Raw genomic sequence first — 25,128 nt, 5'->3', positions numbered from 1 at the left:
GGCGTGCGACAGCCCCTTCCCCTCTCTCACCCTCTGGGACACCAGGCCCCCTCTGAACCTCTCAGCACCAGCTCATCTCAGCCAGGGGCTACGCCCCCTACACGCTGACGATGGAGCCCCCCCTCTGCAGTCATTAAACTGGCCACGAGCACTAACTGCACACCAGCCGGGCTCTGGGCACTGGTGCCGGGCTCGGGCTCGGAAGGGCAGGCCCATCAGGTGACTTGTCACGACACCCTAAGGACAGGAAGGGAACGCCAGCAGGGAAGCTGCGGGGACAGGCCCCTCCCTCCAGAGCTGCGTGGGGAGGACCCTGGAGCAGGGAGTGTGGAGGCTCATGCCACTTGCCCGGAGGGTGTGCCAGGCAGCCGGTCGGCCCCAGGACAGGCACACGGCCACAGGCTTCCCTGAGGATGACAAACTCCTGGTGCAGATGGACGTTGCCCCACACGCCCTGCGTGCTGCTCCTGTGCCCTCTCACAGGCAGAGCCCGAGGCCCAGAAAGGCCCACACCACCAGGCCTCGAGGGCAGGGCCCGTCACTCACGCACTCACTCACTCACGGCCGCTTCAGGCCTCCGGCCCAGGGAGGGTCTTGTCACGACCAGGCTGTTCCCACACAGGCACTGGAAGCAGTGGGGCCTCTGGTCTCTACCTGTCCACCCTGAACGCTGCCACCCCACCCGCCACAGGGCGCCAAGCTGCACGTCTGCTACCTCAGAACCTCACCACCCACCCTTGGGATCCCCACCGCCATCGTGGTGCAGAGAGAACGAAGGAAAGACCCGAGGCCACACGCTGTGGGGTGTATGGCCAGGGCTCTCCAGAGAAACAACTGACGGTGGGCACACAACAGATGAACAGGTGGGCACGCAGGAGAGCTGTACGCTGCACAGCTGGCTGCTGCAGCCGTGGAAAATCCTCGTGGCTCAAGGCCACCTTTGTCTTCAGGCATGGGGAGAGCCATCTGTTTACCCAGTTTACAGACTTAAATGTTCACCTCACCAGAAACAGCCTCCCAGGCACCCGGCCCATGTGGCCCAGCCAGGCTGCCACGTGCCATTCACCATGGGTCCCTGGGGTGCACGTGGGTGTGGTGGGGGGGTATTGAGGCACCCCACCCGCCATGCACACATACCAGCGCTCGCACACGGCCTTGGCACTGGGCGTAGCCCTTCACTGTGTTACAGCCGCACCGGACAGGCCCTGGACCACCCTTCCTGGTCCTGACACAGCTTTGACTCCCACATGCTCACAGCATGCACCCCCACACTTCAGAGCCCCCCACGGGTGGCCTGGGCCTTCTTAGTGTCAGAGAAAGCTGTAAGCTCTCTCTTCCCAGCTTCCATGGGCCACCTCTGTCCAGAACGAGTGGACATGCTGCTACCGCGTGACTCGAGCGCACAAACCCCTGTGGGGTTAGCCCCACCTTTACAGGGGAGCCCCTCGCTCTGAGGGAAGGGGCTGGAACCACTTCTGGGCCATCGGGCACTTCTGACCAATGGGGTCAAATCAGACGGTCTAGGCCAGGCGGGTACGAGGACAAGCAGACGGGAGATGTGAAGCAGGGACCTGCAGGGAGGGACAGCCTGCCCCTGGGGACACCTGGCAGGGCTGCGGTCTAACAAGCACTTGTGGAGACAAACGACAACAAGGGGCAAAGGGACGCGTGGTGAAATGCCAACCCCGGCTGGTGGGCAGCACACACAGCCTCCCTCTGCTTCGCCCCCACCCCCAGGGCTCACGGCAAGTCCAGGCCACCTCTCCAGACACAGCCAGTCACACGTCCTTCACGGGGTGAAGAGGACGCATTTGCCAACCACAAATCGTTCAGCTCTATCACATCTTTTGTCAGCCGAGCATTTCACCAACAGCTGCTGGTGGATCCACACCGTGTCCCCAGGCTTGGTGCTAGGAGCACCCCAGTGCGAGTGGGGAGACTGAAGCACTGCCAAGGCTGCAATGATTTGGGGTGAGCCGAGATGAACTCCAGCAGTCCAGGGTCTGGAGTCGTGTCCACTCTGTCCACTGGCACCACAGGACCCAGAGCAAGGCCTAGGAGCCCGTTGCCCACCATCGCCACAAAGGACTGTGAGGAGACCCTGAGGCATGTCCAGGCAGGGCCTCAACGCAGACTTGGGCCAACACTTACCCACCGACCTACCTGTGCAGCCCACCTGGGTCAGTGCACACCTGTGGGCGCACAGACCAACAGGCAGACGCAGCCACGCAGGCCCAGCAACCACACACCCAAACGTAGAGGGGCCGCCAGAGCGGGTGGTGCCAGGCACAGTGGTCGGCAGCCCCAGGGGCCTGAGACCAGGCCCCCAGGCCCTCCCCGGACCAGCCAGGTGGCATGCACACTGCCGTGCACGCTCTGATTAGATTTTTCTGCAGCAACTTTGTGTGTCATCACTACTATAGAGCGCCAGCAAAATTTCTGTCATTCAGGAACCCAACCATGCAGAGCACTCAGAACCGGCAAACACAGACCCCCATTGCCCTCACCGGTCGTCGAGGCTGCCTGCTCGCCTGTGGCTCAGACCCATCCAGGCCCCCAAGCCCTGCAGCCACAGACATGGCTGCACCCCTCTGGCCAGGCGGGCACCCCATGCTCCTGGAATCACAGGAGGCCTCTTCCAGAGCCAGCCCCTCCACTTCCTACCCTGTGTGGGAGAGAGGCCCTGTGGTATGAAAGAGCCAGGCACTGTGGGGAGCCATCGAGAAGCCCTCACCCACTCATGGTGCAGACATGGCTCCCTATCATTCCAGGAGCTCAGGGCAAACTCCACCTGCCTGCAGGATGCGTGAAGCCCCCACCTGCCCCACCTGGCAGGCTGGAACCCGTCAGCACACATCTGCCCCACGGTCTTGGCAGGGCTGTTTCCTCCACCCCGCCATCCATGTGGCTCACTCCCCCTCACCTGCAAGTGGGGGCTCAAACTTCCCTGCCCACCTAAGTGAAACCTCAGACCCACGCCCTGCCCCACCTTTGAGATGTGCTGACCCCCCCAGGGTCCCATGCGGGTTTTCCCTCCCTGTGGTCCAGGGAGCACAGAGCTCAGTGCACAGTCTCCCCAGGAGGAAGCCCCCTCCCTCACCAAAAGACCAAATGTCCCTGTTTGCCCGGGACTGAGAGGGTTCCCAGCAGTGGGACCTGGAGTGCTAAAATTGGGGAGGTCCCAGAGAGACAGCAGAAGCCCAAGTCACGACAACTGACACCTCTGCCAGTCCCTCCCTGCCACACGCCACTCACCCACTGGGAGAACCGGAAGCCAGGACAGAGGGTGGAGGGAGCCCCTCTGCCCAGTCCAGGAGCAGGAAAGCCTGGGGCCCCCATACCTGCTGCTGACTTTGTTGGGAGTCAAATGCTAATGACTCTGACACGGGGACCACGCCGTCACCCCCCAGCCACTCTGATGGGACAGGACTCTCCTCTCTGAACCATTTTCTGCACGTCACATCCACACATGGTGGCTGCTCTCACCTGCTCCCTACCCTTACGCCTATCTGCTGTCACCCCAGATAAGGCATCCTGCCTGAGAGGTCCCTGGCTCCCCGGACACCATGGCTGTCCAAGTGTCACAAGGCCCTCAAGGACAAACTCTTGTCTCTCGGAGGCATCACTGACACCTCAGCTGCTCCGGAAGCTTCCGCGTCCTGCCTTCCTGCACTGCCCCCACCCACCTGTCCCCTCCTGGGACCCCACACTGTGCCCCTGCGTGGCCCACACTCAGCTGGGACCTCCTGCTCTCAAGCTCTGCCTGACAGCTAGGTTCTGAGGTCAGTGTCTGCCCAGGCCCCTCCCAGCCTCTTGCCCCTGCCCCCTGCCCCCTGGCTCAGCCCAGCAAGCCCCTCTACACCCAGACAGCACTCTTGTGCCCGCTCCGTCCCTGGGATCTACACAGCTGCTGCTCAGCTGTCACATGCAGAGGAGCCACCAGGGCCACCAGACCTGCCCCACCCAGCAGGGTGGCCCGTCTTGGGGTTCTGCCCCGGGGTGGGGGACAAAGAGAAACAAGCCACAGGATCAGCGTAGAGAAGGGCTTTGACAAGACGACGGGAGAGGTGCAGGACCAGGGCGTGCTCCCACCACTGCCCCCACGAGGCTACCTCGTCCCAGAACAGGCACAGGGCTGGCCAGGGCCACGTGCTGGGAAGAGAGTGCGCGGCTTGAGCCTCACCAGCTCCACTGGCCTCAGCCAGCTGGGAGGGCCCAGAAAGCAGCATCCTGAACTTGTTCGTGGGAAATGCACATGCAGAGGCCCTGAGCCAGGACCGTGGGGTTCATTCCACAGTGAGACAGGACACCCCCAGGGAATCAGGGCCAAGTAGAGACATGACGTCAGGAGCCAGGGGCCCCTGCTTTACCGAAGAGATGAGTCCGTGGGAGATACCCACAGCGGCTACGGGCAGAGCCGGACACTAAGGAAGGGCTGTGCAGCGTGTAACGAGCACCCTGAGGACCGACACATGGTCAGCGCTGCAGGTCAGAGGTGATGGCTGACGGCACACCCTAAGGGTCTTGGCTGGACTGAGGGCTGGGAGCCCTGGGGCACCTCTCACACCAGGCTGGAGAGTGTTTATAGGGAGGGCAGAAGCTGCCAGGTACCTGAGGTGGCACGATGTGTCAGATTCAGGGTGACCAGTAGGGTGGGGCTGGGGGAGGGAGAGGAGTCAGGACGAGGCTGATGGCCACACAGGGCTGAGGCTCCCCTGGAAGCTAGTCTGCACACCCCACCAGGGACCTGCCAGCCCAACGGGCTATCAGTGCCCATGGGACCAAGTCTCCACTCAGTGTGAAACTGAGGTCACCTCCAAGGACAGGAAAGCCAGGGTGTCCAGATACATGGCCCCGGGCTAGAGAAGCAGAGTCCAGGCTAGACAGGTGGGACCAGGCCAGACAGGTGGGGCCAGGCCGGACAGGTGGGACCAGGCTGGACAGGTGGGACCAAGTCTGACAGGTGGAGGCAGGCCGGACAGGTGGGACCAGGCCAGACAGGTGGGACCAGGCTGGACATGTGGGACCTGGCCTGACAGGTGGAGGCAGGCTGGACAGGTGGGAGCAGGCCGGACAGGTGGAGGCAGGCCGGACAGGTGGGAGCAGGCCGGACAGGTGGAGGCAGGCCGGACCAGTGGGAGCCCTGCCGCTCTCGGGTGCATGTGGCCTCCCACCCCAGTCCCCAGGAGGCACAGCCCAGACTAAGGCCCCAAGTCGGGTTCCCATCCTGCTCTGCACGTGGACTAGAAGTGACTTAACCTCTGTACCAGCTCCCTGGCTGCACGGGGACACAGATCCCACTGCAGAGGCTGCTGGAGGGTAAAGTGAGTCCCTGACCTTGACCCTGACTGCCGTCATTCCTAGTTCCATGACTTCTGGCAATCACCGTCGCTCACTCTGGCTCCAGCCTCCCACTCCTCGCTGGCAATGGGGTATGACTGGCAGTCCCCCAACGAGGCCACACACGTGGCTCACGCAGATGGCTGCTCCGCTCCCTACACCAGAGGACCTTCCCTTGGCTGGGGCCCACGAGTGCCTGTGGCCAGGCGTGCACATCTGTGCGCCCATCCCAAACTCCTGCTCCAAGGAGAAAGCAGAGCCAGGGCCACGATACACCTCACCAGACTGGGGTTTGAGCCAGGCGGCCTGTGGGGCAGACATGGCCACCAGGCCAGCCTGGGCTTTCTGCCAGGGGGTCTCTCCCACACATATAGACACAGCCCCTCACACGTAGGTACAAACATATGCACACCCCACAAACGCCACTCGTACACACACGGGCACACGCACTGCACTGACAGAGGCTGGGAGGATGGGCGAGGCAGTGTGTGCCTGTGGGGCGGGGCACAGGGTCAGGGTTCTGCTCCCCCACGTGCACCTTCGCAGAGAGCCGGCCCACACAGTCCTGGGCAGCTGAATGAGGATCAGGCCGGCAACTCGGCGTGCTCTCTTTCCCCAACTGCTTGGGCAAACCAGGGCACCAGGGCAAGCTGCACACAGAACTGGAACCACATTCCACATCTGCAGAGTCCCCACGCGGTTTCATGTGCCGCCCCCCAAGGGAAGAAGCGCCTCTGTGACCTCCTGCCACCCCCGCCCAGCCGCCCTCTGCCAACGCCCCGTCCACCTTCTCCAGGCGTCCAAGCTGAAAGCCCCACCAGGTCCCCACCTCCCCAGAACTTGCGGGGCCTGCTCGCCCTCCTCCTGTCGCCCCCAGTGGTGTCCTGACAGCCCGTTACCTCCTGTCACCTGTGCGTCTGCTCTGCCTGGAGCACAGCCCACAGCTGCCCCTGGGCCTAGCACAGTCGGCTCGATAAATGCTCAGTGAGTGTGTCAGGGGAGAAACAGGTCCGAGTACATGCGTACTGCCTCCCGGCCAGCAGTCCCTTCCACAGGCCCAGCAACCCCACGTGTGAGCATGGCCTGCCTGCCCAGGGCCACCACTGCCCGGGCCCCAACAGCAAGAGCCAGGAGAGGCTGTCCCCAGCCGGTCCGGGAGAGGGGCTGCCAAAGGCCGAATGAGGGAGGTCAGCTTAGTCGTGGAGCCCAGAGCGTTGCAGCACTGACTACCGACTACCAGGCTGCACCCTCACCACCCAGCAGCAGACAGGCAGGCCGCCTGGTCACGCCCTGGCCACTCTGCCGACCCTGCTTCCAGCCCGCTGGCCCGGCAGCTTCCTTTCTCACGACCTGCCTCCCCACTGCGAACGGCGCTGACTCGGTATCTAACTGGCCACCGGGAAGTGGGGCTAGGACTTAGCAGGTGCAAACCCCTCGCCACTGGGGCTGTCCCGACCCGCACACACCATGCCAGACAGCCATAGGCCACCTTCGCTTAGGAACACGGCGCCAAACACCCACCGCAACACCAGCAAAGCGACCTGAAGGGAGATTGCCCACACGGCACGGCCGGCAGGGCTGGTTCTGCAACACAGGGGCAGCCTGACGTCGGCCCGCGGCCCCCGCTTCCTGGGTGGGACAATGTCCACGCGAAAGCATGCCCAGGAGACAAGAGGAAGAGGAGGCTCTGCGTGGGGAGACATATCCGTGAGCAAACTGACACCCCAGAGTCCTCATGGGTGACAAAGGAGAGGGTGTGACCTGCTGGGGCCAAGAGCTGGGAAGGCAGGCAATGGCCCAGACACAGAGCTCAGGAGCTCCCTGCAGGGAGACGAGGAGGGAGTCTGACCCCAGCTTGTGTGAGAGGAGAGTAAGTCACCCCGACTCAGGGGACGAGCCTTTGGGGTGGGGGAGGGCCAGGGTGGGCACGGGGGACCACAAGAAGAGCACAGTGACTGGATGGGAGCTCGGAGATGGAGGTGGTGACAAGGCCAGCTCAGTGAGCCTGGGAGCATCTACTGCCCGCTGGGGGGACCACCTGCTACGAATGGAGGAAGTGAGGCCCTTCCGGGGGCTGCAGGGCATGTGCCAAGGGCAAGGGGCAAGCCCGCCCTCCAGGCATCCAGGCCACAGACACCGGCCAAGGTGGGGCCCACGGAGTCTGCAAGGGCTAGACAGGTCAGAGCCAGGTATACAGACAGGACAGGGAGGAAGACAGAAACTGGGGGGAGGGGCTGAGACCCACCAAGGTCCTGCCGGGGTTTACACCCCCCCCCCAGGCAGGGCCCCAGCACACGTGTATATACACACATACACATATCTAGGACGTGAACGGAGTACCACACATGTACACATAGCACACACATGCACACATACGTGCAACTCCACACACAAAAGTCAGTGGGGGCAGGTGGCCTGCAGCCTGGCACGGAGGAGCCCCTTACGGCGTGGGCCACCCCTCCTGGGGAGACCTGCCTCACCAGGACGCCTTGCCTCAGGCCCCACCCCAATCCCCACAGCACAGCCTCCAGGCACTCAGCAGAGGGAAGGAAGTGGGGACACAGCCGGGTCTGCCACCCTTCCTCCTGCTGTCAGCCCACACAGCTCTAACGTGCTGGGACGACGAGGAAACAGGCCTGGAGGCCACAGTGCTATGCACACAACGCCAGCCATGTGGGGGACAGCGGGGGGCTGGGGTGACAGCCCGGGACACGGTCCCTGCCCACTGCACCGACCCCAGGCGAGGGGGATGAGTCAGCCAGCACACAGGGTCACAGGGTCTCCACCACCCACCACAGCCGTTAGGGACCACACTACGTGGGTCTTGTGACAGCGGTGACCCAGCAGACCCTGCCCACGGCCCAGCGTGGGTGCCCACGGGCCTGGGGCGGCCCGTCCCCAAGCCTCGCTGCACCTGGGCTCCTGCAGTAGCCACTCAGGCTTAGGCCCCACCGGAGCATCCAGAAGACACAGCCCACGTTGGACTGAAGACCCTTGGTTCTGTGGGCCGGGGCTGCAGGGTGAGGCCTGGAAGGGGACGTCACCACCCAGGGCCATGGCTTCCTGTCTGTAATGTGGGGGTGCAAGGACGGGAGACATCAGGACTCGGCCGTCACTGTCATCACTGCTCAGATGATCACAGTGCAGGGACCCCAGCCCAGGCTCCCACCACAGTGTGCCGTCCCCACACAGTGGCTTTGCAGCCCCACCACCAGCTGCAGGCCCTCAGGGTGTGGGGAGTAGCCTGGAGCCGTCCTAGGCAGGGTCCAGGCTGGGTGCCGCACCTTCGTCCCCTGACTACAGGCAAAGTGCTCCCCTTCCTGAGCCTGTTTCCCCATCTGAAGAGCAGCAGGCTCGACTGCTCTGAGTTCTTCCCACTCCCGGCTCTCCTCACTGAGCCCTCGTCTGCTTGGTCTCAGCCCAGTCCCTGCTGGACAAATGGGCTGGGCACAAGGCCCCCCCAAACCAGGACCCCCACAGGTGGGACTGACAGCATGGGCTCCACACAGCGGCCAAGCCGCGTCTCATGTCCCCACACTCCCAGCCCCGTGTCCCCAGGGCCTCAGACACACCCTGAGCCATGCCAGACCTGTGGGCGCCCTCCTCAGCCAACAATACGCTACCACGTTGTGGAGTGTCTGCAGCACTTAACAGAAGTGGCTGTGACCCTCTCAGCTACCCCAACGGCAGGGTCTCGTCCTCCCTTAGAGCAGACACAGGTGCACAGGATGTGGGGGACAGGGACCCTGCACCCTCTGGACAAAGGCAAGAAGGGCTCCGGGGATACTGGCACTCTCCTCTGTGTGGGTCCCACCTCCTGAATGGGTCTACACCTGACAGTCAGAACTTCCCACTCCCGCGTGGAGGCCTGGCAGAGCTCTGAGACTGGGCAGGCTGGGGCCTGGACTCATGGTAATGGGCCTCAGTGTACCTATCTGTGTAGTGGGGTCAGGCAGGCACAGAGCAGAGCCTGCTAGAGTACACGTTCACTGCACATTAGCTGTCACGATGAACATCTGAGGAAAAACCACTACACTTTAGCAAGAAATGAGGCCAAGCCAGAGTGCCAATCTAGAGGTCATGACTCGTGCAGAAACCCCGACTTTCCAAGGCGGTGGACCCCTCCCTGGCTCACAAGGGCAGAGAAAGAAAGGTGCATGGAGCAGCCCTTGGGGCGAGGTGGCTGTGTGAGCACCAAGCAGAGCAGGCTCGTCTCACTGTGAGGTGAGGTCCCCCAAACCCAAGGCTGCACTTTCAGTGCCCTCAATGCAGGAGCACAGCCAGAGCCACTGCGGGCACCGCACAGGCCCCACAGGCCCGCGTCACCAGGGTGCGCCAACGACCTGAGGCTCAGCCTTCCTAAACCTCGGTTTCTCCTCTCACTTGTTCACACAACTCCACAAATGTGTACGAGGCACTACAGGCGACACACGAGACAGAAGTGGTGCCTGTTCACATCTAGTTCACAAGTTCTAGCGGGGAAACGGAGCGAGTAAATCACAAGCCAGCTTCGGAGTGGTAACTGACAGGAAGGAAAATAGGTGAAATAGCACGGGGAGAGCCGAGGGGTTAGAAAAGATGTCACTTCAAATGGTTGCCAAGACGGCCTTTCCGAGTGACATTTGCGCTGAGACCTAAAGGTGCCAAACAACAACCAAGGCAGAGAGAACAGCAGGTATGGAGACCCACGGCAGCAGAAGCTGGAAGGGGCTGATAGGCTGGTGTGAGACTGTCAGGTGGACGGCCAGCTGGAAGGTGGGTGGTGTAACCTCTCGAGGCTGCAGAGCAGGACCCGGCTTGTCTGAAGGCAGGAAAATAGCCCTGGGGCCACCTCTTCCCATAGAGCCGTGGCATGTGCCACCACACCACACCCAAGTGTCTTAGCTGGGGACCTCTTGGCTCAAGAGCCATCTCAAGCCCCACAGATATGCACCAGAGGATCCCAGGGCTGTGTGGTTAGCACAAGCTCCAACACAGGTGTCCCACCTGTGTATCCACCTGCCCAGACAGAAAGTGGAAAACCTATCCCTGTGCCACCTCCCCCCTGGCTGCCTGCACCTGACGCTGAGGCTCCCACAGAGCTGCAGACCACAGGGAGAGGGCTCACTGGGGGACCTGCAGTGGGGGCACTTCTCCTGCCCCAAAGCTCAGACTTTGAGACTGGGGGTTCACAGGCCATTGACCCCCAAGACCCAAAAAAAGGAAGGGGGACTGTTCACTGACTGATCGCTAGGACCCCAAGCAGACGCCGGTCCGTCAAAATAAGTGCTGCGTGGGGCCCCTGGAGGGTGGAGGCGCTCGCTGGCTGAAGCTCGCAGGACTCCAGGGCCTGGCCCGTGTTTCTTCCCGAGCCAGTTCTAGAAGACAGCAGGTCCCCACACACCCCACTTGCCAACTCTGACAGTATTCATTTCCCTCTCCACTCACCTGCGTTCAGGCAAGCAGGGCACTATTTGCTCAGCAAATATTGTCCATGGTAAATCAGCCAGACAGGCAATATTTTTGTCACCTCTTAACCATGCAGCAAGCAGCGGTCACGGAGGGGGATCTAAGACATGACGGAGCCTCTGCCGTCTAAACAGGAACCTCAAGGGGAAGGGCAGGATCAGGAAGGATCTTCAAGTACCCATTTTATCACCGCCTCCGCGGAGTCAGCAGCGCGCACCTCCCCGGCACATCCTCAGCCCAAACAACTGATAGTCTGGCAACAAACACAACTGAGAAAAGGACGCCTGTGCAGCCGGACTGCCCGTTTGGGTCGTGTAATTTAGCGACTTTCCTCCCCCGCATCTCGACACACGAACACCCCTGACCCACTGCAGGCTACCGGGTCCTCCGGGAGCGACCGGCCGGGCGCGCGGGGCCCACGCGGCCCGGAGCCCTAAGGCGAGGGGTGGGGGTAGGCGGGGGTGTGCCGTCGCCCCGGGGGCTGGCATTTCCCGGGGCGCCCCGCCCGGCCGCCCCACCTACCTCCAAAGCCTCCAGCGTGCTGAAGCTGGCGATGGCGAAGCCGTCGATGACCTCCTCCTCCTGCGAGCTGGACTCGCGGCGGCGGCGGCGCGGGGGTCGCGCGGCGGCGGCGCGGGGCGGGGGCGCGCGGGGCAGGCCCGCGTTTTCCTTGCCGGGTCCAGGCTCGGGCTCATCGCCCGACGACGCGCTCTGATCGCGGGAGTCGCGGGCCGCCTCCCGGCGCCGGCCGCGGTCCCGCTGCGCGCGCGAGCGCCGGCTCTGGCGGACCTTGGCCTCCATGGCGCGCGGTGACCTTGCGGCCGCGCCGTCGGGCTGCCGCTGCGCTACGCGGCGCCGCCGGGCTCGGTGCGGGCTCGTGCCCTGGGCGGCGGCGGGCGGTGGGCCGGGTAGGGCATGCCGCGCGAGGAGCCCTCAGCCCCAGGCCCGGCGCGGCCTGAGCGCCCTGGCTCGGGCGGCCGCGCGCATCGGCGGGGCGGCCGGCGCTCAGCGGCTCCAGGCCGCGGCCCCGCGGGCGCGCCTCAAGCGCGGCGGACGGCGAGCAGCGGGCCGGGCGGGCGGTCGGGGCGCGGGCGGGGCAGGTGCCGGGCTCAGGCGCCGGAGCTCGTGAGGCGGCGACCGCGGTGGCGGGGCCCCGAGCAGATAACAACTGACGTACTTCCGCCCGGCAGCCAGCGCCAGAGGAAGTGGGCGCTCCAGTGGAGCATTGGGCGAGCCCCGCCCCGCCCCGCCCCGCCCAGGCCCCGCCCAGGTGCTCTCCCCGCCTCCGGCCCCGCCCCGCCCAGGCCCCGCCCCGCCTCAGCCACGCCGGCCTAGTCGCGATCGCTCCGCCTCCGGCCAGCGAGGACCCGCCCCGACTGTCAGGCCCCGCCCCGGCAGCCCTCCGCTCTACCGAGCCCCACCTTCTCCCGTTAAGCTCCGTCCCTTGGGAGAAGGATCTGGGACGTCGCGCCCCTCCCCGAGCTCCCTGGGCCCGCTCCCTGGGAGGTGTAGAGGGCGGGAACACCGGCTACTTTGGGGCGTGCGGATTAAAGGGGTCTTTGCCCGTCTCCAACCGCGGCCTCATTCCTGAAGAATCTTTAAACGGAAGCACATGAGCCGAAAAGTGGGGACCTTTCCAGCCAAACCAGACACGTGGGACAAGGGGGCACGCTCAGTGTCACCCTCAAGCTGGGGGCGGGAGTGGAGTGTGAAAGATGCGGGGGGGGCTTCCACTCCTGATGGGGGTCATGGATGGGGCGTCTTCATCCCCACGGGGGGAAGCCACAAGTGTGGCTGCCTCATCCCCACTCCTGATACTGGGGTGGGGTCTTAACTGGGCGATTCTCCCAGACCCTGGAAGTGTTGCCCACCTGCGTGTGAGGGGGATGCCGCCCAGAGGGGAGTGCGTGCAGGTCCAGTGAGTGTTTCCGGGCCTCTCGGCGCACGCCAGTCCAGGCTGCCTCCACCTGCCCCCTGCCTCTCCGTAGCTCTGCGTGCTTTCCGTAGTCCCGCGACCCCGGGGTTTGAGTCTCATGGGGAATTCCATAGGCAGTGCATCCCGCTCCCCTCTACCCCCATCAGGTTCCCCAGGTTTTAAAGTTAAGGCAGCTCTCCCCAGGCCAGAATGGCCTTGCCCTTCCGGATGGGAGGCCCCCAGTGGCCTGGTTTGCACAGAGACAGCAGTTTGCAGGGGTTGCTCCCCACCTGGGGCCAGCAGGGGTAAGAACCAATGGGGAACAGGCAGCTGGAGAGTTGAAAGCTAGATGTAATGGTGAACTTCCTCTTTCACCTACGGGGAGACTGGCTGAGGTGAGGAGGAATGAAAGGGTGGGAAGGGACCATCCCTCTTTCTCAGATCCTGAGGTCATTAATTCATTCAACACAGTGTCCAGGGCCTGTTGGTGATGCAGTTATTGATGACACAGACGGTCCTTTTAGGAGTGCGAGAGACCATGAACCCAAAGCCAAATAATGTAACATCAAATGATAACATAAAGAAAACTGAACAGGGAAGTGTCATAGAGTGGGCATTGGGTGGCCCCAGAAGGCCTCTGAGGAGCGGCAATTTGAGGTAAAGCCTAGGAGACGAGAAAGAGCCTAGGCAAAGAAGAGGGAACCGTATTTCCTGCAGAGCACAGCTGTGCAGAGGCACTGAGGCAGGGAAGGACTTGCTGGACCGTGGGGACAGTAAAGGGAGCGCAGCAGATGAATTCTGGGATGCCTCCTTGCTTGAAGGGAAAGTGCTGCCTTGGGCAACACTAAGTGGGGGATGGAAGGTCCCTGCCCCCCATATAGGGACTGGGGCTTTCATTCGGCATCACACAGCACTTGGACGACCTGTGGCCCCATTGCGTGCAGGGCAGGGAGGTGTGTGGACAGGGTGTCCCAGCCTGTTGGCAGGGCAGTCCCTGGGCACAGCTGAGAAGGTGGCTTTACAAACCTCTGGACAAGGGGGTGGGGCACTCAGGCCCCCCACGTTGCCAGCCTCCTTCTTCCCCGGCCCCTCCAGTCTGGCTCTCTGCTCTGGCTCTGCCCCCACCTTCTCCAGGCCACCTCACTGTGGAGGCAGAGACTCCCCCTACCCCCTCTTCCCATTCCAGGTTTTGTCAAGAAAACTTTGCCTGCTCCCAACATCCCTTTCAGGTTTTAACAGCCTAGTTAGGAAGACAGGAAACAGAAGCAAGCATTTCCTCTGCATCCCCGCTACCCTAATTCATTCCCATTTGAGGACAAAATGGCAAGAAAATGTGGGTGTTGGGGAATGCCAGGGACAACATGTCAGCATTTCACTTGGATCCAGGTCCTCGGGCACATTGGAGGAGTGGCCTCCAGGCTCCACACCTGCTCCTGCTGCTCCAAGGGCAGCCCTGGGGTGGGGGTGGGGCTTCCTGTGGCCCCTCTCGAGGCCCCTTCCCTCACCCTCCTGAAGCAAGGAAAGGACCGAGTTCTGGTGTTGAAGTTTCCAAGTACAGAAACAACCGTCTGGTCTGGGAGACGCTCAGGTGTGCCTTCTTGGTGAAGGATGGCTGCCTGCAGACCCCCTGTGGGGCCCCTCTCTGGGCTCTTTCCAATTTTAGCATGCCCCAGGGAGGAGCCCCCAGTGCTTTCCCTCCTTTGATTTGTCTCCAGGTGGTGTGGCCAGCACGCCTTGGAGTCCAGCGGCCATCTCCTCCAGATTCTGGGCACAGGGGACTACCCCTCTGGAGAGAGGCTGGGCAGGTGGTCCAGGCAGAAGCCTGCAGGCCTGTCCTTGGGGGCAGCTCAGTTTCCCCAACTATGCACATCACCACAGAATGACTGAGTGCCCCCCCAGGACCCTGAACTACTGCCCAGAACCTGGGAACCGACCCGTAGCCCTGGCTCCCCGCTGACCTCTGGTGCTGTGGGTGGCAGGGCGCTGGGCTGCTTGCTTTGACTGGTTTGCTTGCACAAGCATGTGCCGGCCTCCTCCTGGAGGGGACTGGGGGACTCTGGGGCATGGACACCAATAGTGGTTAAGGGGCAGCTTTGAGACCCATGCCTGTGATGGCACTGTTTCAGACGTGCTCCGTCTAGTCTGGTAGCTGCTGGCCACAGGAGGCCCTTACGCCGTGGAAATGTGGCAGGTGCAACTGAAAAACGGAATTGTCCATTTTATTTGTTAACTTTAATAGAAAATGAAATAGCCCCTTGTGGCTACCATGCAGCCCAGGGCAGTTCTGGAACCAGACAGCCTGGACTCCAACTTTACTCCTTTCATAAGACTGGCCCAATTATCTAACTTCTCTATAAGTGAGGACGGTGCCCCCGAGGTGGGTGGTCTGAAGGTGCAGGTTTTCCAGCCCTGAAGCGTCAGAGTCCCGTGGGGCAGCTGGAGCGCTCATGCCATACCAGGCTGCCCCAGAGGTCCCTCCAGTCCTACCTGGGGCTTGAGAATTCGCATTTACTTCAAGCTGAGCTGTGGGCTTGGGGATCACACTTTGGGAACCACAGGTCTCCGTGCCCACCAGCAGCAAGCACTCAGTGAGTGGGCTGGGAGAGGCATGCCAGCTCTTGTTCCCGTGCAACCCCCAGTGTCCCAAGGACGGGCTCCTGAGTCCTCACGGCTCCCATCTGCCACAGGCAGTCCTCACTCTGGGCCTGACGATGGTGACACCCTCCCCTTCTTTCTGCCCTCAGGCCTGGGCACTTCCACTCACTGCCGGGCCTTTGCTGCCAGCCCAGTTCTCTCCTACTGTCTCATTCCATCCAGGAGGACCCATCTTTCCCAGTCCAGTACCAGAGAAGGGGACCCCGCCCCATGGGGACACTGCCAGAGAGAAGCCTGCCTGGGAAGTGCTGGCCCATCCCTGTGTGGCCTGAAGCCCAGCCCTCACGTGGTCCCACCCCCCGAGTCAGGCCTTCACCTGGCCACTGCCCCCACCTATAAAGCCAGGCCCTCACCTGGCCAATACCTGCAGCTTAGGCCCTCACCTAGTCTCCACCTGCCCTTAGAGCCAGGCTCTCACCTAGTCACTACCTGTAGACCATGCCCTCACCTGGTTGCCACATACAGCAGAGCTTTGAGGCACTGCCAATAATTAGTTGCTCTGAGATAGCCCTTCAGCCCCATCCGTCTCTGCTGCTTGGCTTTGCTTTGGGTCTCTGCTCCTCTGTAAGGCTCTGAGCAAAGTTAATTGACCTGAAATTGTACTCAAAATTCAATTTGCTTTCACAGATCCGATTCAGCCCTGTACACCAGCAGAGCCAGCTGCTCCTCCAGGGTTCAGACATACTTCTTGCTTATAGTCTTGCAGACGGGCCTCCGGTGCCATGTCTGTGAACCCGCTGACTGCTCCAGCCACAAGAGACGTTTGTCGGTTTCCACCTTTGCAGTGTTCAGGTGATAGCAGCTCAATGTATCTTGGATGCTTCCATGGATGTAGTATGGGGGGCCGCTCTCTGAGATGCCTTCTCTTCCCTAGCCAAGGACTGGGCAGGTACATTGTCTCCACCGCGATTGCTGCATAACAAGCAGCCCCCAGAAGCCCTGTGACTTACAATACCAAATGTGTTTTTGTTGCTCATGGGCTGCAGGCTGACTGAGGGGGCTCTGCTTCAGACTGGGGGTCAGACTCAAGCCTGTTCCAAGGGCCTGTCTCTGGGACCCAGGCTGCAAGAGATGAGCTGCCTGAAACAAATCTGCACACAGCTCAGAGCCAAGCCACAAAGGCACACGGACAGCCTCTGCCCAGGCCGTGTATCTGCTCACAGCCTGCCCAAAGCGAGGCATGTCGCCGAGACTGTCATCGCATTGAGGGACAGGAAGTGGATGCCTGCCACTCCAGCGGGGGATGGCACTGCAGAATCACATGGCAGGGGGTGGGTGTGTGGTCCTGTACAAAGAGGAAGTAAGGACCTGGGGACTGTACTCCCATTAGTCACTGCAGGTGGCCCAGGCTACACCACTCCCATGGCCTGTTTTTGGAATTAAGATCTATGTTGAGCAGAGTGTCCAAGAGATGGAAATTTGGGGTGCATCCATCCCCAGTGTGCCTCTAACTCGTGCTCCCCAGCATGTGCTCTGGGTTGGTTTCTGAGCCCGCTCCTGCTCCGAGGGCTGCCCAGCTGTCCTGACCCCCCACTGGCCCTGTGTCAATACCCTCTCTCGTCCTCAGTCCTAACTCAGTTGTCACTTCTTCCTAGAGGCCAGCTGGTAGCTTCATGCAGGGTCGACTCGGCTGAGTGGCCACCTTTCTCAGAATTCCCTTCGCCGTGAGCCCAGGTTAGAGGTGACCTCATGAGAAATCCATGTGTGCTTTGACAAGCAGGAGAGAGAGAGCAGTCAGTTTACACTCCAGAGTATCCAGTTTAGCCATTGTCGTGCGTGGTGTCCGGATCCATCATCCCTGTCCCCGAACCAGCACGAGCGGCTCCAGGCCACAGTGCCATGGTTCCTGTCTGTCTCCTGCCACCTTTTGGAGTCCTGAAGAAGCTCTGGGCTCTGCTGGACGGCTGTGCCTTGTGGGTGGAGGTGTGTTCACGCCGTCCATCTTCATAGCGGCTGCCTGCCCACCCAGCCAGCCTAGAAACACAGGCAACGGTCCCCACCCCACCCCCGTCCGTCTGTCGTCCATTGTGGAAGGCCAGACCGTCATGCCCAGCCCCACAGCTGGTGCACCATTCTGGGCTTACAGCCTGTCCAGGCACGGCACCTCTCAGGCCATGCTGGCCGGGTCTCCTGGAATATAAACTGCCCAGCAGTGTAAAAGGGAACTGGGAGGGGAGGGGACACGTCACTTGTCATGCTTTGTCTTTGAAGTGACACATGGCAGAGCGGCCACAGGGCTCCCCAAAGTACAAAAGGGGGCTGGGAAGTGAGGGGGGCACACAGGTATTTGGCAAGCAGTAGCTGTCTCTGCAACATCGTGTACAAGTGCTGATGTGTAGACAGGATTCGGGGCGTGCCAGCTGCTGTTTCTGACTCTGGACTCACGCTGAAGCCGTTTTCTGGTCCTTCCAACATCTCTCCAGGTTTCTGTCTCAGGTGAATTCGGGTCAGCATTATTACTGAGCACCCACTCCGGGCCAGGCGCCTGTGCAGACACAGGACACCAACCCTGCTTAGGGCACAGTCTCCATTTCACAGATTCCAAACTTGATCTGAATTCTGCTGTGGGCTCACTTGTTTCTGTCAGGCAGTCGATCTGTTTGGCGGAGATGGAAGGCATTTGAATACCTTCAAGCGAAGATGCCCTCCCCTGCCGTGGTCCCCACCACTCCCTAGTACCCTCCACCCATCTGCTTCACTCCTCCGTGGCCTGGCTGTCTCCACAGGTGTTTGTGGCTCCTGGATTCCCTTATCTGCCAGTCAGGTTACTCTTTAGGCCTCGTGTCAGGTATTTCTAGAGAATTCCCCACACGATGACTTAGCCTGCCCTGAGTGGATATTGAGTGATTCAGGCTGAAAATTGTCATTCCAAATACAGGCTGGAAAATGCTGGAGGTTGGCACCGGCTGGAGCTGTGCAATGAACCACCTGGGTGGTGTAAATGGCAGCTGTGGTCTAGAGGGGAAGGGGCGGTGGGCCCGCTGTGGGGAGCTCAGGCCGCGCCTGGGCCTGGCCAGGCCCTCCTCTCCCTCCTAACTCACTCCCAGCCCTGGCAAAGCTCATCCTTCGCTCATCACCTGCCCTCAGGGCTCTGAGGAGGCTCTCAGGAGTGATTAGGGCCCTTCTGTTGTGAAAGACCTAAGCCAATGCCACTGGCTGAGACGAAAGGAAAGGACTTTGCTCTTCGCAGAGCAGACAGGGCAGACACAGCTGTAGGGCTTCAGGCTCACTCTGCAACGTCACTCCTACATGCAATGCGAGGGGGTCGGCAGGGCTTGGCTGCAGCCCCACTCGGCGCCCATGCCAGGGCCTTGTGGGAAGTACTGGGGGCCAGACGTTCCCATGCTGGGTGCGCACACCAGCCTCCTGCCCAGGCCGCTTCGGGCTGTGCCCAGGCAGAAGTCAGCCTGGGAAGCTGTGACTGCAGGACCAACCAGGCCAGCACTGCATCCCAGAACAAAGGGCGGGCCAGAGCAGAGCACATGGGTGGGCACAGAAAGCGCTGACTGTGCACGGTGAGTGGGCACAGAAAGCGCTGACTGTGCAGACGGAGCCTTTCCTGCCCTGAAGAAAGCAGGAGGCTCAGCTGTGGGAGAGGTAAGCGCTCAGCCCTTCTTGGTTCCCGTGTGCCTGACGTGTTTTTGAAGACGGGGAAAGGCAGATGTCGGAAGGCAGTCTTTTGGGGTTCTGATGACGCAGAAATGGAGGCTGCTCAGAGAGAGGCTCCTTTGCTGGGCATCCGTCCCCATGACACAGAGACCAAAGCCCCCAGGGGGGATTTGTTCACGGTCACATGGGGTGGAGCCAGGACACAGCCCACCTGTCGGGACTTTGTTCAGGAGCAAAAGGGCGTTGATGACAAACCCAAACCAATCAGGCATGAATAAAGATGGAACTATCTTTGCTGAGTGGCTGGAGACGCCAGGGAGGCTCACTGCAGGTGTGGTCACCCCAGGCTCACACGCCTGGCTCTGCTCAGCTGTTGCTTCTCCGGGGCATTTGTGCAGCCTGAGCATCACTGGTTGGACTCAGGTTACCTGCTGTCTCTGTACCAACCTCTGTCATGGGCTGGGGAGGGGGCGGGTCCCCTGCTGACCCAGCCAGACCTGGTCAAGTCTTGCTCAGGTTTGTCCCAAGGTAAGGCCCTAAGACTACCCTCAGAGGTGGGTGCTCCTCGAAGCAGGCTGAGACAGGTAGCATGAGGGAGAGGGAAGCAGGCACCAGAAAAGCCCCTGTCCCCCCACAGAGGGGTGGGGGGGCGCAGGTGCCTGGTGGGGGCCCCTCTCGCCCATTGTCCCACCCAGGAAAGACTCCTGGCTTTTCTACTGAAGGGGGGGGGAGAAGGTCCCCTGTCGCATGCGACCTCTGGGCGCTGGGCCAGCAGCAAGGCTGACGGGGGCGGTCCCCAGGGAGCTGGTGGTCAGGCTGCCAGGCCGCCCACGCTCTCTGGGCTTTTCCATGGCAACAGCTGGGCCAGCACACTTCGGGAGTTCTGGGAGGACGGGGAGGCTGAGCCCTGCATCCCGAGGAGGGAGGGAGCCAGGCTTGGGGGCCTCCGCAGGCAGGCGGTTACAACACCTCCCTCTAGGAGGCAGGAGGGGCCCTGCCTGGCAGGCTGGACCCACCAAAGCCCTTTTGTCATCAGTCGCTGAGGTTTTGTGAGTGAATGACCTCAAATGCTGTACATGCAGCCATCTGGGCCTCAGTTTCCTCACCTGTAGCACAGGGGTAATCGTGCCCATGTCATTAGGTTATTGGAAATCATGGGTTTAAATGAGGTGTAATCAGTCGAGTACTAGGAGACCTGCCTCCCGAGAAATGATAGATGACCTTCAGGCAGACAGAGCGGGACTCAAGTCAGGGACTCAGGCCTGAAGAAAGGAAGAGGTTAGAGAAGGAATCAGCGGAAGGCAAATAAAATCTCCTCTTTTTTTCTTTAAGATTTTATTGGGGGAGGGGAACAGGACTTGATTGGGGAACAGTGTGTACTTCCAGGACTTTTTTCCAAGTCAAGTGTTGTCCTTTCAATCTTAGTTGTGGAGGGCACAGCTCAGCTCCAGGTCCAGTTGTCGTTGCTAGTTGCAGGGGCGCAGCCCACCATCCCTTGCGGGAGTCGAACCAGCAACCTCGTGGTTGAGAGGATGTGCTCCAACCAACTGAGCCATCCGCGAGCTCAGCTGCAGCTCAGCTCAAGGTGGGCGGAGCCCACCATCCCTTGCCGGACTCGAGGAATTGAACTGGCAACCTTGTGGTTGAGAGCCCACTGGCCCATGTGGGAATCGAACCGGCAGCCTTTGGAGTTAGGAACATATTGCTCTAACCGCCTGAGCCACCCGGCAGGCCCGGTCCTCTTTTTTTCTTGATTGACCTAACAGATGAGTTTCTTCAAAATGATACCAGCAACAATGTATCGGGCAATCGCAGCCCGCAGCCTGAGGGCAGAGAGGCATTAGCTGGTTCCTGCAGTGCTATTGAACGTGGACTTGGGACACGTGTACTGCAAACGCTATGGCAACTGTTTGAGAAAAGTTTTACAGGAAATGTAGTTAATATGCTAAAAAGGGACCCAGGGGTTTGTGGGGTGTGGGGATACCACAGGGTGGTGCAGCGCTCAGAGCTGGCACAGGAGGAGCCTGGGCAGTGGCCGAGGCTGTCATTCAGTCTCTCATTCATTCATTCGCTCATTCATTCATTCACCCACGCATTCATGCATTTGCCCATCTATCTGGCAAGTGTTGACGTGGCCCTGCTGTGTGTCAGGCCCTGCTCCCATTGGGCTTCCAGGCGTGGGCATTCAGGGGGGGCAGCCGCTGGGCGAGAAAGAAGTGGCCTTGCCATCTGTCCTTAGGAATATCCAGCCAGACACATTGGAGGAAAATAAAGGTCGTCCTGCTAAGGCCCCGCAAGGATGGGGACGCTCCAGAGCTTTAGTGAGGGGATATGATGGGGGTCACTCAGGGAGGGGGTGCCAACCCCGCAGGAGCTCACAAACCTCCTTTTCTTGGGTTCTGGGAGCAGGAAATTAGGGTGGGAAGTGTTGGGGCTGTGACACGCCGAGGGAGGGAGGAGGGGCCTCCGCACAGGCGGCCGAGACCCCGTTGGTCTGGGTTCTGCCGGCCTGTGCGCCCGACAGGCTGGGTGTAGCTGCCCTTCAAACTGTATTCCTTCATCGTCTGCTCAGGGCTCATGAAGTGGGGGTGAGGACACAGATTTTTGTTTTTGTAACATTTCCTTTTTTTGCCAATATTTTATTATAACAACTTTTCAAAGTGCAGAAGCTGGAAGAATGTTCCAATGCAGACCGTGTACCCTACACGCGGACTCCACCAATCCTGCTATCTGCTTTCCACCCAGCTCCCGCCCTGCTATCGGAGGGACAGTTAGCTTGGGCAGCTGGACAAATGGCCATGAACCGGGGACAGCAGCACCCTGGGCGGTCCTGGGCCTGTGGCTGCATCGCTGTGTCATGGCTACCTCTGTGTCCTGTCCCCTCCATGTCTCTTACAAAGACATAATTACACAAAGACCCTTTGTCTAAACAAGGTCACATTCACAGGTTCCTGATGGACACATCTTTTTGGGGGCAACAAATAGTGAGATCTGGGATTCGGGGGGAGAGGAGCCCCACCGGCCTAGTGTCCATCTGATGCTCACAGGTGGCAGTGCCGTCGGGCTGCTTGGCATTTCCTAACTCATTCATTCCCAGGCTGGAGGGGACTCCTCCACAAACCCCGAGTTCTCACTATTGGGCAGCTCCCAAAAGATGTGTCCCTGAGGAACAGAGAGCGGGCCTTACAGGCGTTGGGTCAAGGACTAAGTCGATACAATGAACTTGGTCAAGATTTGTGATAATTGATGGGATTATGTATATTTGAAAACGTTGCAGATTATGTTGGTAGTGCTGAATTAGTTGACGGAAGGGAATGTCTTTTGGCTGGTAATGTAGGTGAAAACAGAGACCTCTTAGAGGCTGGAGGGAGCCCCTGCCTGCAATGGCGTCCGGGTCCTGGACCCTGGGCTTCTGGGGTGCATGCAAGACACCCAAGCTTTGCTCTAAAAACCACAGAAGAGGTTCACGGGGACGTTTTCTCGCTGCCGAGTGTCCGCTTGCTTTTCCTGAGAGTACCCTGACTGGTGTGGGGCATCATGGCTCCCTTCCAGGACAGCCCCCATCCTCCAGGGCCCCCAGATGGAGACGGACTGGCGAGGGGCCTCCTGCCAGCCCCAATGCTGGGGTGCGTGGGCGCAGGGTGGGACAGTGTGCCTGGCTCCATGCAAATTTCCTCAGCCTCCCGTAGCAACCCCCCCCATGTGGCACTGGGCAAAGGGGTGGCGTGGGGGACACTGGACAACACACACTCCAGGGAGGCTTTCACTGAGGGCGATTTTGTCTCCCAGGGGACACCTGGCAACGCCTGGAGACATTGTTGATGTCCACACTGCGCAGGGGTGACATCTTTCTCAGGCTCTATCGCCCGCCGGACCTCCTGCCTCCCTCTCCCATCTGAGGACCCCTGTGAGGACACTGGGCTCACCCAGATAATCCAGGATAATCTTATTTTAAAGTCAGCTGATTAGCAACTTTAATTCCATCTGCAACCTTAATCCCCCCCGCCCTGTGACCTAATATATTCATAGGTTCTGGGGATTAGTGTGGCAGTGAGACTGCGTTTTAACTTGGTTATGGCAGCAAAGACGTTTTCCAAAGAAGGCACGTTCTCAGGAGCTGGGTTAGGGCTGAGGCACACCGGGTTGGGGGACCACCGACAAGTGGCAGCCCTCCAGAGTCTGCTGTGTCAGAGCCCCGCCTCCAGCGCACCACCCTGAGTGGGTGGGGCCTCAGCTGCTGGGAAGGAATCTGAGGCCCTCAGATCAGCATGAGCTGACCACACGATGTCACCCTGAGCTTAACAGCCATGGCTAGACACAGGCCGACCCTGATTTGGGAGGGGGAAGGAGACCCTTCTCCTGGGAAAACAGCAGTCCCGTTAAAGGGGTGTAAGTGGAGGGGGCAGGAGAGTGCTGCCCTCTTTGTAAGGACCCCCCTGTGTGCCTGGCCCCACACCCAGCTGTGATTTGCTTGCCCTTTCCTCCGCACTTCAGGAAGGACCAGTCACATATCATCTTAGCCCACGCCAGTTCAGTGGGTGTGCACGTGTGCAGGCACACTACACGCCACACTCACACACAGACCCAGAATTTTCTTTATAAAGCCGTGACCCATAGAGCCCCAAGCACCCATATTTATTCCAAATGAGTGACTCCTCCCGCGAGCTGTCTGTCAGCCAGTGCAATGCCCAGGGCAGTGGGCCATTCAGGGCACTTCTGCTGCCCCTCCCATCCTGACCCGACCCCCAGGAATCCTTGCCCTCTGCCCTGGGCCTCTGAGCAGAGAAAAGGCGGGAACCTGTGTTGGTTAGCTCCCCTCTGTCTTCTCTGAGCCATCCTGGGCTCTTTGGAAACTAGGGGGGCTCCCAGATCTGTGGCCCCCACATACCACACTCCTCCCTCCCCCAGGTGGTCCTGCCCAGACCCTCATCTCCCACCAGCAGCCTCTGCCCTCACCAGGGGCACCAGCGCCTCTGGTTTGTCCAGCTTTCCCAGGATGTGGGGTCACGCCAGCTGAGCCCGCTCTGCCCAGGCTATTCCGACTTCTAGATTTGGGGAGGGAGGCGGTCTGGGGGGCCTTGGCTCTCCCCGCACCATCCCTGCAAACCTGGGCTGTGTCCATTTGCGTCTGCTTCAAGCCCTTCACCCGTACTCCCCCAGAGAAGGCCAGAGCTGAGGGGCGTCCCAGTTGCCGTGTGGGTCTGCGGGTCTGCAGCCAGCACTGGGGACCCTGTTCACCCAGCACACTGTCTCCCGTCTCCCAGAATAAAAACCAAAGTCCTTCACGGTCTCGGAGGCCCTGCTCCGTGGCCCTCAGGCCCCCACCACATGCTCCGGCCAGGCGGCCTTGCAGGCTGGTCCCTCTGCTGGAGGCTGAGAAGCTTAGTTACCGGGCCCAGGCGTCTGCCTGCTTGGCCCAGACCCACAAACCACAGGTACAAATTCCTTGGCTCTTTGCCAGGCTCCTGGAATTCAGTTACATCAGCTGTCCTGCTGCTGCTGAGTGCGTGGGATGGGGCAGCCGAAGGGACAAGCCCTGCACTTGGGGTCCCAAATTTGTCAGAAGACCAAGTCCGTGAGAGGGACTCCTGCCCTCCAGAAGCCATGTCGTGTGTCACACGGCAGCCAGTGCCTCCTAACAGGTGCAACGGGGGTGGGGGGCGATGATCAGGGGTGGCCTGGAACGGTCACCCTGGGAGGGTGATGCTACAAGCAGGTGAGGGAGCTGCGGGAACATCACAGCGCTGCTAAGAGTGGAGTGGGGAGGCGGGGGTGGGGGGCAGTGCTGCTGCATGTGGGTGGTGTAGAAAATGGTGTGTGTTGGTCACGGTGGGAAAGGGGCAGTGATGTCTGCTTAGGGAAAGGACCCACGTGAGGACCTGTCATCCCTGGCTCTCCTGCGTCCAGGCTCAGAGGTGGTGGTGGGGACCCACTAGGTTTCTGCCTGTGTCATTCAGGCGACCCGCTGGAAACAGAGTTCAGGTAAAGAAGGCTTACAAATAGACAATTGACCGATGTGTGCGCAAAGCTCAGGGGTGTTGAGATACAGAGACGGAGCTGTCACTGCTGGTAGCCAGGGTGCGAGCCAGGGGACAGGCAGTCCCACGCAAGGCAGGACTGGGCAGCAGGGTGGCTCCCATGTTGGTGCCCCCCCCCCCCAT

The 25,128-nt window shown here is 60.7% G+C and overlaps 1 protein-coding gene across 1 annotated transcript in view; it reads right to left on the bottom strand.

Moving 5' to 3' along the window:
* The window catches only part of FBRSL1 (fibrosin like 1), a 64,840-nt gene extending 52,877 nt beyond the window's left edge, over positions 1–11,963 (bottom strand). The window contains 1 exon segment of the mRNA XM_074321654.1: positions 11,311–11,963. Within this exon segment, the coding sequence (XP_074177755.1) occupies positions 11,311–11,589 (279 nt within the window). The 5' untranslated portion in view covers positions 11,590–11,963.
* Positions 11,964–25,128: the final 13,165 nt, after the last annotated feature.

The sequence above is a fragment of the Rhinolophus sinicus genome, linkage group LG16 (assembly GCF_036562045.2).
Source record: "Rhinolophus sinicus isolate RSC01 linkage group LG16, ASM3656204v1, whole genome shotgun sequence".
Lineage (NCBI taxonomy): Eukaryota > Metazoa > Chordata > Mammalia > Chiroptera > Rhinolophidae > Rhinolophus > Rhinolophus sinicus.
Note: the sequence above shows the minus strand (reverse complement) of the source record. Positions and strands in the feature narration are given on the sequence as shown.